This window comes from Pelecanus crispus, chromosome 2 (genome assembly GCF_030463565.1).
Source record: "Pelecanus crispus isolate bPelCri1 chromosome 2, bPelCri1.pri, whole genome shotgun sequence".
Classification (NCBI taxonomy): domain Eukaryota; kingdom Metazoa; phylum Chordata; class Aves; order Pelecaniformes; family Pelecanidae; genus Pelecanus; species Pelecanus crispus.
In genome coordinates, this window is record NC_134644.1 from 37,513,374 (window position 1) to 37,528,098 (window position 14,725).

The window sequence follows — 14,725 nt, forward strand, 5'->3', positions numbered from 1 at the left end:
AAGTTTCAGAAAGAATCCATTGTCATCGCAAGGACCTCCACTAAATAAGAAAATAAAGAACTCCTGAAATTAAAACCCAATGCATTAATGCTTGTCTGCATAGTAGTTTAAGTGCTGTTCAAATTCTCATGGAATTAAAAGCAAAAGGCATTAGAATGATCAACTACCTTAAAGGGAAAAAAAAAAAAAAACCACCACCCAAAAAACACAAACACGAACATATGACTAAAACACAGCTCTACTAAAACAGAACTAAACCAGAAGTGAACAGACGGAATGACTTAACTGTCTTTATAAATAAAAGGAAATAAGAAGTTATATAAAACCCCCAGCATTACATCCACTCAAGTTCTAATGAAAGATTTATAGTATAAGCAGAGCAGAAGCTTCTGTATGAGTTAACATTTAGGAAAATCCATCAGATACAACACAGTTACTGATTCCCTCACTAGCATCATAAACAGCTAGATCCTATGCCCTATAAATACACCATATTCACATGCATTCTGCAGCAAGCCAAAAAACTGTCTGAACATCAGTACATCTCAAACTGGTTAACTGGATATGTAGAAGACTCCCTGGCTTCGCACAAAGAAAACTAAATGGCTGAAAGGGCTCTTCTATGCCTCATTTCTTTGATCCCTTTCATGGAAACATCTGATAGTTGTTCTAAACCTTACATGAGCCACACTGGTAGCCAGCATTCTGGGCTAACAATATTTAGACAGACAACAGAAAGAACTACAGAACTTGAAAGTTAACAAGGGAATAAGGGGGAGAGAAACAGTAGCATGAGGGTAACAAGGCGGCAGCTCTGTTCATGCTGAACGGGAGGCGGGCAGGAGGTGAGGGAGAACACCACGAACCAGTAGCAAAAAGCAGCGGAAGTGTGCTCGGGAGAACTGCTCACAAGGAAAGCCTTTGAAAGCAAGTATTACACAATGCATCATCAGAAATGACTCAAAACCATGAAAAGCGGACTCGTTTTACTAACACAATACACCATAGGGAAGACACAAAGAACAGGACAAGATGCAGCTACATAGCACTGTCTAGATGTAGGGCTTGAGGAACAGACATCACTGAAAGAGGAAATCCATACCCACCTTCACCAAATCTGGACTTGATTTTGCATTAGATGCTGAATCAAGGATCATAGATTCGGCATGTATTCTGCGTAACCGGTCTTTAAGATCTGTGTTTTGTGCTATTGCCTGGAATATTTAACAAAAATATTGGGGATATAAAGTTCTCTCAACTAACTTGAACGTGGCTTTTTTGTGTAAAAAGGGGTGAGGAGTATTTAAAGTGCAGTATAAAACACCACCACCACATGATTTTTTTACTGGTTCAGTAAATCGTTTACTATAAATGCTTCAAATCTTGTTCCTTATCTCTCAAATTAAAACTATTTTTGTCCAGCGTGAGGGAGAAGACACATAAATGGAGGAAAAAAGCCAAAGATGGCAGGGATATTTCAAGTTACCAGGTTTTGCAAGCTGATTAAATCAAGTTTGTGCATCTTCTTTCTTTTCAAGCTCCCTTCCTTCACCCCTACCTCCAACCTAGGCTCTCTCAACATTAATTCTTACTCTTGCCACATCCAAAATCATTTGATTTTCCCATCAGCCTGGTATACTGACAGTTCCCTTAGCCTTCCACTGACAGAGAAATGAGACTTAAATTCAGACAGGTACACGTACAATTTGTGTCCTATCAGCTCATAATGGCAATGATCAGAATAAAAAGCCTCTACTGCAAACTCGTGTTTGTTACATGTTATTTACTTATGCTGGGTGCATCTGACAGACAGATGTCAGTTAGAGTAGACCTGTAGGAAGAGAACACAACCCTGCCTGCAATGAAAATACCTCTGAAAAAAAAGATTGGGTTACTAATTTTAGAACAATACTGAAGACTTACTGCCTATTTATTGATCTGAATCGATACTAGGATGTGGAGAACCCTGCTGTTTACACACCCACTTTGTCCCACAAATGCTTCTGATTTCGACAGTAATTTTTGTTGGAAATACTCTTGAGGGCAGGAAAGACAGTAAGCTCAAAGTGCTGATAGAGGTGAGAAAGTAATTTCTTGCTTTATGTATGTGCGGTCTGAATTCGCTGCACAGGCATATTTCACTTCTGTGTCAAGTGTTCAAGTGGACAGCATTGTGTTATACCCACAATATAGAATGTTATCTCCCCTGCTTCTGATTAGGAATTTGCAACAAACACTGAAATTTTAAGAGCATAGTAATGATGGCCCTCATTGCTCTGAAATCAGATCACTGTTTGCTTGACGTTCAAACAGGACCACCCTGAAAGTTCTGTTCTCAAACAATTACAAAAAGCACACCAACCAAAAAACCCCACGTTTTTAAAGAGCACAATCTTTCGTCATTTAGAACTCTGCCCTAACAGCTTCATTGCTACTTTTAGACAACTAACAGATAATTAAGGTTGGAAGTCAATATAAACAAGTTGTACTTGAATTTGCTTTGCAGTATCTTGGTGCAGCATGGTGAAGCTCTAGTGCATTAGAAGGGACAGGTGAGTGCTTTCAGCCACTCCCACCTTTATTGTATGCCAAGTCATACAGTGCTGTTTAGGAAAAGAAAAGGAAACCAGCAACCTACCAGAACTGAGCGATTAAACAGTGCATGTCTCGAGAGAAAGTAAACTCATCTTCACAGAGAAGCCCTCTGATTCTTAACATCAAATGATACAGATTATATTATATACCTAAATCAATCTATCAAACTTCAGTGATTTCACAATACCTTTAACATTTAGGAAAGTCTTTGAAAAACACCACATATAATAACTTAGTATGATTCAATACTGCAAATTCTAACACAGAACAGACACTAAAGAAACAGAAATTAACTGTTTCTATAACAGTAACTATAACATTTGAAAGTCCTATCTGATGACAATGAAGCTTGCTGAACTTCATCATGTCACTTACAGATGTTAAGGCATTCTTCAAGCCAACTATTTGTGCAGATGGAGATGAGGATGCATCGTGCTCCAGCATCTGCTTCAGTTTTTCTCTCTCTGTAGATATGGTGCTGAAAGCTGACCTCAAGCTGAAGTAAACTAGAACCATTTCGTAAAAAGTGACAGTTAAAAACAGCTACCAATTGTATACATACCAATTCTGTAAAACTTCAGTGAAACATCATTCATGGTGACAGAAACAAGAATTTAGGTTGAGAGATCCAGGGTGGGTTACTAAAAACAAGTAATATTAATCAAGGTTATAGGGTAGATTTTTTTAGTAGGAGAAATGTTTATGGTGAATGCTACTGTGTTGACTATATTAGCCACAGCCAGAATTACTCTGATTATTTGTGATAGATGGCAACAAAGCTAACTAACCACATCTGCTCTTCACTTGCTTTTGTTCCCCAATTAGCTTGAATCTTCAGATGGTCATGACTATTCCACATTCCTTTAAGAATTCCAGTGGGGGAGAAGGGAGGGAAGAAAAAAATGAAATAGAAAAAAATAATCAAAAAGCAGCTATAACACATACTGTGCCACAGCTATAGGGTTAGTATTTTCCCCACAAGCAAGTCAACTGTGGTGTTGAGTTTTGTTATCTCTTTTTGGGATAAAAAAATTTCAGCTTGTTAGATGATTTAGTGACTCAAGGGGTCAGATCCTGAATGTTGTGCACATTACACTGCTACTTTTACTCCTTCCTGAGTCAGTATCACCAGCCTGAAACATTTAAATCAGACAACAGATCATGCAATTTCAAAATCACTAGATTTTTAAAGAGGAAATGCACTTACTTTTAAGACATTTAATCTTTTCTTTACCCACAAGGAATAAAGATTTTTTTTGAGTAATATTTGTTTATGTAGGATTTCAACATTCATCTAACTGGAGAATTAGAGGATTCCTAAGGGCATAATCAAGCCGTGTAATACAGTCATGAGAACTGTCAATGCAAAAATGTATCCATTTACAGGGAAATGGAGGTAAAAAATCTGAGCATGGATGCATGGAAAGGGCAAAGAACAAGAAATCTCCGATACCTCTCTTCTAAACATCCACTCAGAGTTAACCTGAACCATCATCACTTCATTGAGTATTCGATGTAACCTAAATTACTCTTACAAGAGGATATTCGTAAGACAGTGTTCAAAAGACAGGTAGATGTGGCACTTCGGGATATGGTTTAGTCTAGTCTACCCTTGATTGGTTTAGGTGGGCTTGGTAGTGTAGGTTAATGGTTGGACTGGGTGATCTTAAAGGTCTTTTCCAACCTAGACAATTCTATGATTCTATGATATATTTCAACACTGCAAACCATTACCAAAGCTAATTCTCATACTTTAAGCTATTTGAAGAAATCTTTAAAAGTATCACAGGGGGTGGGGAGTAAGATGTATCCACTACGATCTATTTTATGTTAGCCTTTCATATGTGGATGAGAAGACGAGAATCTTCAGTGACCTTAACTGTCATTTAATAAGTTGAATATTAACTTAAATTTTCAAGAATTACTACATACAAAAGTACTAATGTTACATCTTATTTAATTTGTATCAAAAGCTAAAGCAAAAGTTGTCTTCACTCCCCTCTTTTGGAAGGGGTGTGGTATAAAGCAACTTTGGGAGAAAAAAAACCATCTTTGTACTCTTAATAAAATGATACCATATTATATAGTATCAAGTCAATTGTCCCCTCAGTACATGGGTCAATCTAACCAAAATTTCTGACATGGACATTTCAGGTAAGATGATCCTGAGCAGGCAATTTCTTTGCCCTGCTTAATAGCAACTTTTCCGACTGCGCCCCACTGCCACTTCTTTTCTCTTTTTGAAAAAAATACAACAGTTTTGACTATAATTGACTTTATAAAGTTCACTACTTAGATACATTTCTTACATAACAGAATCAAGATACATCAGCACTAGACTGGAAAAACAAGCAAAGAATGCTTATTGATAACATCAACCGTTATCTTGTGCAAAAGGGGACAAAGCCAAAGCTTGAGAAAAGTGTTTCGGATATAAATGCTTAAGCGCCTTCCTCACCGAGATCACTTAAACAAAATGTTTCTGGTGCAAGCGTGATGGCGCAAAGCACTGCTAATGAAAAATTATTTTGAGAAGAAACATTTCTAGTCAGGCTGCCCCTCTGGCTGCTTTGCATGATTTTACTCTTCTGTATTCACTAAAAATAGGTTACTACCATAGCAACCCTTGCATCACCAACAAATGTTGACTCTGAAATACAGTGAAGCACACCAAATATACAAACATACATGTGCTTATATGTACACATATGCATGCAAACACAAAAGAGTATAAATCTGCTGTTATAGCAACTGATTTTAGTATTTTTACCTTTTGGGAAAAAAAAACAATCTAGGTTTTTAGCACATAAAACAAAGGGATGTCCTTCATTAAATAAAAAATTTAAAAATGTGATGATTAAGCCACTTTTTTCAAATGACTCAAGATCTCAACATTTGCAATTCCTCAAGGGAATTAAAGGAAGGGAGGGCGTTTTCTGCTTTTTCTAAACATGAAACAGGAAGCATTCTCAGAAGTCACATCATCATTTAAATTGTGATGATATAAAACCACATATGAAAGACAATTTCATTTACCTTTATGTGCAATGTGAAATAAGTCCTCTTGCATTTTAGTAAATTCTGATGATGTCTCGGAGCCATCGGAGTAATTTTTCTCCTCTACAAAATCTATTGTAGATAAGTTAGGATTGGAAGCATGCAATCTCATAGGAGCAGAACATACTGAAGGCACCTGTAAGGAGGATAGCCATTTGTGATGTTTTTACAAACTGCAAAGAAAATTTTGTTTTATTGTACCCACCTGGGTTACATGTTGGAGACACCAAAAATGGAAAAACTACTGTCAATTACCAATAGGCTTGGAATGGATGACACCTGGCAAATTAAACCATAGATATAACTTTGCCCAAGATCTCATAATTGGAGATTTGGCAAAACTCCAAGACACAAGCCCATTGTAGAGCTGTAGCATATGCTATACTATTTTTCCCCACTTAAAAGTATCTAATCACATTGCCTCTGAATGAAAATGTGTACAAAACTATCTGGAGAATTTGCAAAAATCTTCATTAATAAAAAAACACCCCACCACCACAACCACCCAAGTTGGAGGCAGATCAGAAACATGGGTAAAAAACATGGCCAGTCTCCTGAAGGTAACAGCGCAGATCCTATTGCAGATATCAATGACAGCATATTTGTGTTTTGTCTGATATATTACTGCTTAAAATGAGCTAGCACAGGACACTACTTAGAAAGGATTCATATTTCCTAAACTGATTACACCAAGAAGTGATCAATAACTAAGATGTGGCACTGAAAGGACTGAAGTTACCTGTAACATTCCTTTAGCCTCTTTCCCAACAACTCTGGATCGCCACCTCCTGTGTGTTCTCTTTTCCTTCTTTGGGCTTTCAAAAGGTCCAACCTTTTAACAACACACAGGACAAAAATAATACAGATTGCCATAAAACTAGCAGAGCTAAGAAGAAATACCTCGATCCTTTAGGATTTGGGGTTGTTTTTTGGAATTGCAAGGGAAAACTTTTTTTAGTTTTGTTTTTTAAACAACAAACCTGCATAGCATTTATAGCAGGTGCTGAATACGTCCTGTGAAGAACATCCATGCTCTGTAACAACTGGTTCATTTCCAGTAAATAGGTGTGACAGTTGGAGAGGTCTGTTTTGAACAAGAGAATATTTTCAGTTGCCGTAAAGTAACAGACACACTGAAAGGTTTTTTTTAATTTGTGGGTTAGTCTTATTGTAGCTAGCATAAGTTATTCATTGACTAAAAGCACAGTATCAGATGACTGGATAAAAAGCTTGTATCCTTCTATCTTCAAGTTAAAATTCAAAATATTGAAATGCATCTATATGGTGTGTATAATGATCATGATATTTTATCTTAGTTGGTTGCAGAAAAATGAGAATAATGTGATAATTATTGCAGTTTGGGAATAGTAAGAGCTCCTCATGGTGAGGGTAACAATACCAGAGGCATCATGACCAAATTGTACATTCAGAGCTAGAGATGAGGCTCCTCTATATTAGACCTGAAGCTCACTGGTGGGTAGAACTTTACCAAAGAAGTATCACACAGACATTACCAACATGAGAAAGATCTTAATGGTCTTAGGAAAGCATGGAAGCAGAAGATGACTTTGAAGTACAAAGATTTAGTGCTTTTTAAATGACTAGATTTTGGATGCTTCCCTTTTTTGAATACTCAAAGTTCAAATCTTACTACTGAAGGTGATGTTCATATATAAAAGAAAATGTACTGAAATATACAGGTTCCTTGAACAGATGCCCACACTTGATACCCCAACATCCAAAATCACTAGTCCTTTTGAAAACAAGTGAGAGACAGTTAATCAACCACCACCCCTTTTCTCCCTCCAGTTTCAGAGAAAACTCTAACCGTAATGACTACTTACAGTGTAGTACTCTTGTTGTCAAGAAAAACTAGGGGAAATATTAGGCTACTTCCAACTTCCTTCAAATATCATTACCTCTTGAGCATTTTTCCATGTCTTCAGAAGACTGTAGCCAAGATGAAATCCTGGACTCATTACTCGAAAAGGAAAATGACAAGTTACCTCCAGCTGACAAGGAACTCTGTTTCGTCAAGCTGCCTGCCTGTTCCAAAGGACAAGTGAATAATTAACAGAAAATATTTTAATGTTGTATGCACAAATTTTGGCAACCAACTGTTGAGGTCCATGATCAGGGACAAGGACAGAAGGCATCAATAACATGGAGGAAAAAAAATGTATGAACTAGACGAGGTGTACCGTCATTGAGTATAACATCAGGATATCTAACATAACTGCTATCCATGAGCAGGGGAAATACTAAGGGAACAATAAAAATCTGCTGAAAACTAAATTTTGAGGAAAGGCAAAGTTCTTCATCAATTAAGTCAACTTAACTACAATTAAAGCACCATATCTGAACATGACCGAAGTCAGACATTCTGTTCTGTCTCCATGCTCCCCAAAGAAGCCCCAAAAGTAACTTAAATGTAACATGCACATATTTGTTAAAGCTATTTTTCAGTGAAGAAAGCAAGATCTACTAGATGTTATTTAAAAATTTTACTCAAGGTTGTACAGCTTTAGCATGGATTTGGCTTGACAGGCCTTAATACATGTGTGACTATATACCTTACCTGGGTAAACTCTACCCTTATACAATGTCTTGGTAACCATTTTCAGACTTAACTAATTTTCAGAAGTGCCCACTATGACATGCTTCAGGAGATGCTGGAAATTCTGTGTAAGAGCTAACTGAGCAGTACAGTTAAGTAGTTTCCAATGGGAAGAAATTCCTACCCAATACTACTACCAATTGATTGTGGCCTGTAATACTGTTTTCTTCTCAAATGTAACTACAAATAACAGTCATTCAAATGACTAATTATTTTTAGACCTTACTAAACCTTTCATCTTTAATAATATCTATGTCAGGAAGTTGCACAAATTCCATGCTTTGTCAACATCTTTAAAATCAGTTTTAAGATTCTTCATCTTAAGTGCCATTGCACAACCACTTTACTGGTTATGAGAAAAGCTGACTAAATTGCTTGGCTCTTCTCTAAAGCATGCACTTTACAAACTGCGTCACTTCTTGCTCATCTTAATCAAAACTCAGGTAGTACTAGTTTTAAATCTATTCATAGGAAACATCATCTACATCTCAGTCAGCTGCCGTTTTCTTAGTTGGTCTTTTTAAATCTACAATATAAGCTCCAGCCTGAGTCGCAGAATAAAATAAAATGCACTATCCACGTGATGTCATTCAGTACTATGTCAATTTATAGTCAGTATGCAATAGTAGTAAGCATCAATAAGCACGCTTATTTTTAAATTAATCTATGTAGTTTAGCCGCTTTATTCCTACATAAAGCTGTATGAGCTTTAGTCACCTATATATGTATACCCAAGTAATAATCCCAGCACCTTTAAAAGCACAAGTAAACTGAATTTAAAGATGAACAACTGTATTGGCATTTTGTGAACAAATCCCACATTTATCTCTTCAGAAATCTATCTCATATAACCAACCTTTCCAGAATTCATATACATGAGGGGCACGAGCAGGAGGGAAGAAGGAAGTAGATATTACCAAGAAACACGCAAGAGAGAGTTTGTATAGCTCCAGTTAGCATAGTTTTGGTTTTGATCAGCATGGCTAAGCTTCAGAATCTAAGCATTCCACATAAACATATTTAGATACATAAACCTATTTTACAACAACAGCAACAACAACAAAAAAAACATGTGAAATCTGATCAGGTGTTTCTAAAAGCAAATAAAATGCAATGCAAAGTTCACTCAATATATTTTTCTGAAAATAACACTGCTTGATTATATCAACTAACATCAAGCTAGTGCTGGTGTAAATTGGCAAACTTCCACTTAGCTTCAGCAGAGCTAAGGTGATTAACTGCAGCTTAAGAACTATCCCCTTCTATTTTTCACATGAAAATAAGTAGGGCTTCTTTGCAGCGCAAATCTGGATTAATAAATTAGGAGTGAATTAAAGTCTTTCATGCCAAAGAAGAAACGGTTAGTTTCCTGACAGTGAACATAGATTTTAGATAATCTGGTCACATGGATTCTCTGCCCCCCCCGGTTTTTTTTTTGAGAGCGAGCACTGGCATAGAGATATCATGGGCTTTGCAATGTTCCACTTTTGCCCTCAATATTCTTCTCCTCCTCTACCTCTGCTGTCTTTTGGGAGAACAGAACTAAATGGCTACAAGAGGTTTGCCATTTCCTTGCAGACACAGCCTCAGAAGAGCAGGCTGTCAGAGCCACAGAGGTGCTGGCACCACCAAAAGCATGCAGACAGCTCTTTCCAGAACAGCCCCGTTACTGCAGGATGTTACTGTTCCTTTCAAGCTGCCCTCTCGCACAGATCCCCTCCTCAGCCACTAGCAAAAAGCTGTTCAGGCACGTTTGTGTTTGGTAAAACTCATACTCAGTTGTAGCATAGTCCTACCGAAGTGAAGGACTGCAGGCATTGGGGAACAAGCCCACTCAGATCATGCAGCAATATAGCCAGGGAAAAGAAAACCTTAGATAGGAGGATAACAAAGAGGTGATTGCTGCTTAGGAGACACTTCTGGAGTTGACAGAGAGCGCACCATTTCAGTTACAGTAATAACACAGTATTTCTAAAAAAGACATTATTCTCAAAAGAGATCGCTGGTTCTAGACTGGAGCAGAAAAGCTTCTTTGGGTGAACATCAGCCAGTCAATGTGCAGACTGCTAAAGGCACAGAGGTTGTGTTCAGGCACAGAACACAGTCATTCTTCTATGAGACTGCATCAAAGAGGTGAGTTATGGTGTCTGACTGAGCATTTGTCAGGTCATTTGTGAAACTAAGTCACAGACTTTATCTAAAGTACACTGCTAACTGGATCCATCCAGACCCCACGCCCATCTACAGCATGGTCCTTGAATTGGTTTGAATAATTCTACCTCAGTTAAAAATATAAATAGTAGCCACAGGTGATGGCTCTTGGACAATTCCTATATACTCCTCAGGTAAGCACAGTCAGATCATTAAGGTAAAAGGGAAGAGGTTTTATTAGCTAAAGAATAAATGAAAAAATGCTAAAGGGAAAAAAAAAAATCTAGCTGAGTGCTCTTCTGTGACCCAGGCTAATATTCACCAGCACATACCAGACAAATACTGATGTGTCTCAAAAATTATGAGGATTCTAACTCAATATCTAGTTTTAAAAGTCATCATGAAAATATAATTTACTGCATTAAAACAATGATATAATATTATAAAATTTAATAGCGTCATAAAGAAAACTGCTTGGGAGTAAATCAATACATAATATAATTTTTCTCTTGACATTTTAGATCATAACTTAAACCCCACAACAAACTTCCATTATGATCTTTACTTAATAAACACAAATCAGACTAATTTAATCCCTGATGAAAGCTCATTATTTATAAATCATAACTATTACCTTTCTGCCTGGAGTAGAATCACAGAAACCAGGGACAGAGTCCGCAGTAGTAGACACGGGAAAGAAAAGATTATTGACGTCATGAGGAAACATGGAGATTTCGTTCTGACGGTACATTCTGTGATGACGAAGTTTTGCTACCCATTCATCAAACAGCTCCTGAGATTTCACCTACACAAAATTTCAGGTTTTATAACATTCACATTCAAAATCACTAACAAAGAAACTAAGGTATTTTGTGCTCATTAGACAGCTAGCCTGGCTGACCTTTACTGGCAAAGTATCAGGAAAGTTTTTCTAATGATGCTCCTGCTAAAATGCATACTGTATGAGCTTAAGCATGACAGAAAATTAATCACAGGATAAAGTCAAGAAAAAGAGAAACTTCATTAGTATAGTTATGACTTCCAATGAAGAACACAATACTTAGCAACTTCTAGATGGAAAAAAACCCTCAATATAAAAAAAAAAAAAAATCAATTTCGCATTTCTTAATTGCCATTTTTAAGGTTTAGTCAAGGTTTAACTAACCTCAAATAGAAATTTGATTTTGATGATGTATTTTGAAACTATTTATTCCACAAGCATAGATAAATCTACACATTTGACTGTGGAAAATACTTCCTATAGATAAGACAAAGAGCAAGATACAACTACTGAAAATAAGAGCACTTGTGCAAGAAGCACATACCCTTTGCTGAAAAAAGTGCTGGGTGCAAAGAGTGCTGCTAAACATGAGGTATCTTTGAAGTTTCCATTTAGAACATGGTTACTGACTCTGGAACAGTACAATAAGGCCTCTCAAGTAATAAAATGTAAACTAGTCTGCTGACACTAAAAAGTAAGTTATTAGTGTAACTAACAGACCTCCTACTATTAAAATAAAAGGTCTCCACCATCCACAGATAATGTTGTTATTTTGGGAGCAAGGTTATAACAATCTTGAAGACCTACCTTCAGATGGTATATCTGCTCTTCTGTATCCAAATCTATACATTTTGTTGATTTCTTTACAGACATGACAGAAAGTCCAACATCAATACAGCCATGAAGCTTCCCTCTCTCTATCTGCAAAAAATTAAAAAGACTACAATCACTCCATAATAAAGCAAAATGATAGATATTACTTGCTGAAACCATCATTTTCCCCCCTTCAACCTACTGTTTAGAAGTGCTGAAACTCTATTTCCTATTGGCAACAATATGGAATTATTGTTATTTTGGATAAAATAGTGTTGTTACCTTATAATGGCCTTAAAGGGTTTCAGATCACTTACATCAGCTTGGCATTTAGAATACTTCAAAATCCCTCTGTCCAAAAAGAAGTATCTCTGTAACCGGAAATGCAGAGTATTAAAAACAAATAACAAAACACCCCAAAAAAACGCAAACAAACCCCACCCTCCTACACTCCCCCATTTATTTGGAGAACACTTTCTCTGCTCTTAAGTAACCTTTTTGCTACAAAACCACCCCAAGCAAGTCCCACTCACACGGCATCAGACTTTCAGATACGCATTCCTTTCCTACCTTGTGCCAGCCCTTCAAAGGCCATTTTCTCTTTTTCAGCAAGCAGCCCTCCTGCTTCTGTGGCTCCTGGGTACAATTCATTGCTCCCCGGAGACCTTCTACAATTTCCCAGCTGTCCTGCTTAAACAAAAAATCCAAATGTAGATCTTATTTCTTCCAAAGAACAGAATTGTTAAGAAAGATTCAAGAGGATGAAGGCTGCAAGTAAAAAAAAACCCAAATGATGTTGAAATCTAACCTTAGATCCATCTTTACACTTTGTTATGTATCTTCCAAGAGACAAGATTCTTTCTTGATAGAAACAATACAAACTAAACAAAACACTATTTTTATGACACTATCCTTCATTGAATGTATATGCTTATGAGATTTTTATATGTATATTTTTCTGTACATACATACACAGAGTGTATAGCCAGTCTAGGCACAACTTAGCATAAAAAAAATCTTCTGCCGTCACAGGCAGAAACAACCTATGCTAAAGGGTTATATATGTTTTTTAGGTTATAAAGCAGAAACAAAAGACACTGGAGGCTTTTCTAGAAAACTCTTTTGCCCATATTCAAGTAACTCAGGGTTTTGAGTTTGGTATGAACTGCAGCCTCCCTAAAGTAAAAATAATAAAATAAAATAAAAACAACTGAAAAAGCCGGGGAAGTAACTCACGTACTATGAGGAACATGACATAAAGTAAGAGTACAGGAAGAATAAAACCCTGCCTTCATCAGATACACCTCTAATTAAAAGAGGATGTCTCTTTTTTGCCATCAGGAACTCTTAAGTGAAAGACCCTGCAGCAACATAACAAAGAATAAATCTCACAGTATTTTTACAATTCTTATTTACGGAACAACTGCTAATGACAATGTAACATGAGTTTCAAGATTTCAGAGATCTCATTAATTATATATTGCCAGCTACCATAGGATTTGACAGATCTAGAATTATGAATAACTGACAGGAAATGGCATGTGCTAGTAACAGTAACAGTAGCATAACAGTAACAGTAGAATTTAGTAACAAAAAAGGACTAGCATGAAACACTTCAGGGAAAACAGAACCATACCATGTAGGTAAGTATTTGTGGTCCTCCCTGTAAGATGCATAGGGAAGTATTCCCAAAAAGAACTTGACTGACTCAAAAAAACCCTTTAAAGCAAAAATGAAACCAAAATGAGCAAGAGTGCTAGTTGTGCTCATTTATTCATCTCCAGAATCCTTAAAATTCACCCCTAGAAACCTAGAAAAAAAAATTACATCAGGTAATATGCTCATTACTTGAGTAACAAGGCAGAACAGCAAACCGTCTTCGAAAAGACATTCATTAAACAGCTTAAGGAATGTGAACTCGTTTTCCACCACGTTACTGGCGGCACTCCACTATTTCATTATTTTTCTTGCACTGCACTTCATGGAACAAACTGGAAAGCTGCTCCGCTTCCCTGGCTTGAGCTCACTCTGCCAGCACCCACCACACAACAGGCTGCAAAGCAGTAGAAATGCGGGGCTGAGCAGCTCCCATCATTCATCACCCTACAGACCACCCAATGATGTTCTACTGCCCAAAGGTAAGTCAAAACTGCAGTTTGTCCCACCTGAAAATGTTATCATGGCACACATTTTGTGCCCCTACAGGTTTGGGTTTTATCCTTGTGAGCTTTGTAACAAATAGCTTCTTTGCTCCCTTCAGTTTGAGCGATATTTTGACAGCTACTTAGAGACCATTATTTCTAACCAACGATCATGAAATCGTATTTTTCCTATTGAAAACCAGAAGTTACACGCCGTATTCTTTATTTTTTATTTTTACCACTTTGAGACTCGCTTAAAATTCTCAATAACCACAAACCCTTTCCTGCTTTGGGGTAAAGTACTATGATATCAGATGAGGGAACAGAGAGGTTACTCATAGATATTCATGGATATCCTGAGTTAGCGGGCTGAAGGGAGAGCAGAAGGCCTCCTGGGCTGTCTCCAGCACATCAGCCTAACACCAGCTGCAGCAGCACACGCTCTGCTGCTAGAGACCAACAGCACTGGTCTTTCACAGGGTGAAGCTGCCAGAGAATGAAGCCGAGAGCCAGCCTGTGCCCATGCAAGGACAGCTAGCTAGAGCTTGCTAGCTGCGGTTTGCCAGCTAT

At 37.2% G+C, this 14,725-nt stretch overlaps 1 protein-coding gene across 1 annotated transcript in view; it reads right to left on the minus strand.

The window, feature by feature from the left end:
• Positions 1–14,725, minus strand: part of OSBPL3 (oxysterol binding protein like 3) — a 42,042-nt gene that overhangs the window by 20,026 nt on the left and 7,291 nt on the right. Inside the window, exons 2-11 of the mRNA XM_009492773.1 lie at positions 12,585–12,701; positions 12,332–12,385; positions 12,009–12,122; positions 11,055–11,225; positions 7,572–7,698; positions 6,633–6,736; positions 6,392–6,484; positions 5,632–5,788; positions 2,971–3,101; positions 1,107–1,214 (exon numbers count right to left, since the gene is read on the minus strand). Coding sequence (XP_009491048.1) covers positions 1,107–1,214; positions 2,971–3,101; positions 5,632–5,788; positions 6,392–6,484; positions 6,633–6,736; positions 7,572–7,698; positions 11,055–11,225; positions 12,009–12,122; positions 12,332–12,385; positions 12,585–12,701 — 1,176 coding nt within the window. The remainder of the gene's footprint in view (positions 1–1,106; positions 1,215–2,970; positions 3,102–5,631; positions 5,789–6,391; positions 6,485–6,632; positions 6,737–7,571; positions 7,699–11,054; positions 11,226–12,008; positions 12,123–12,331; positions 12,386–12,584; positions 12,702–14,725) is intronic.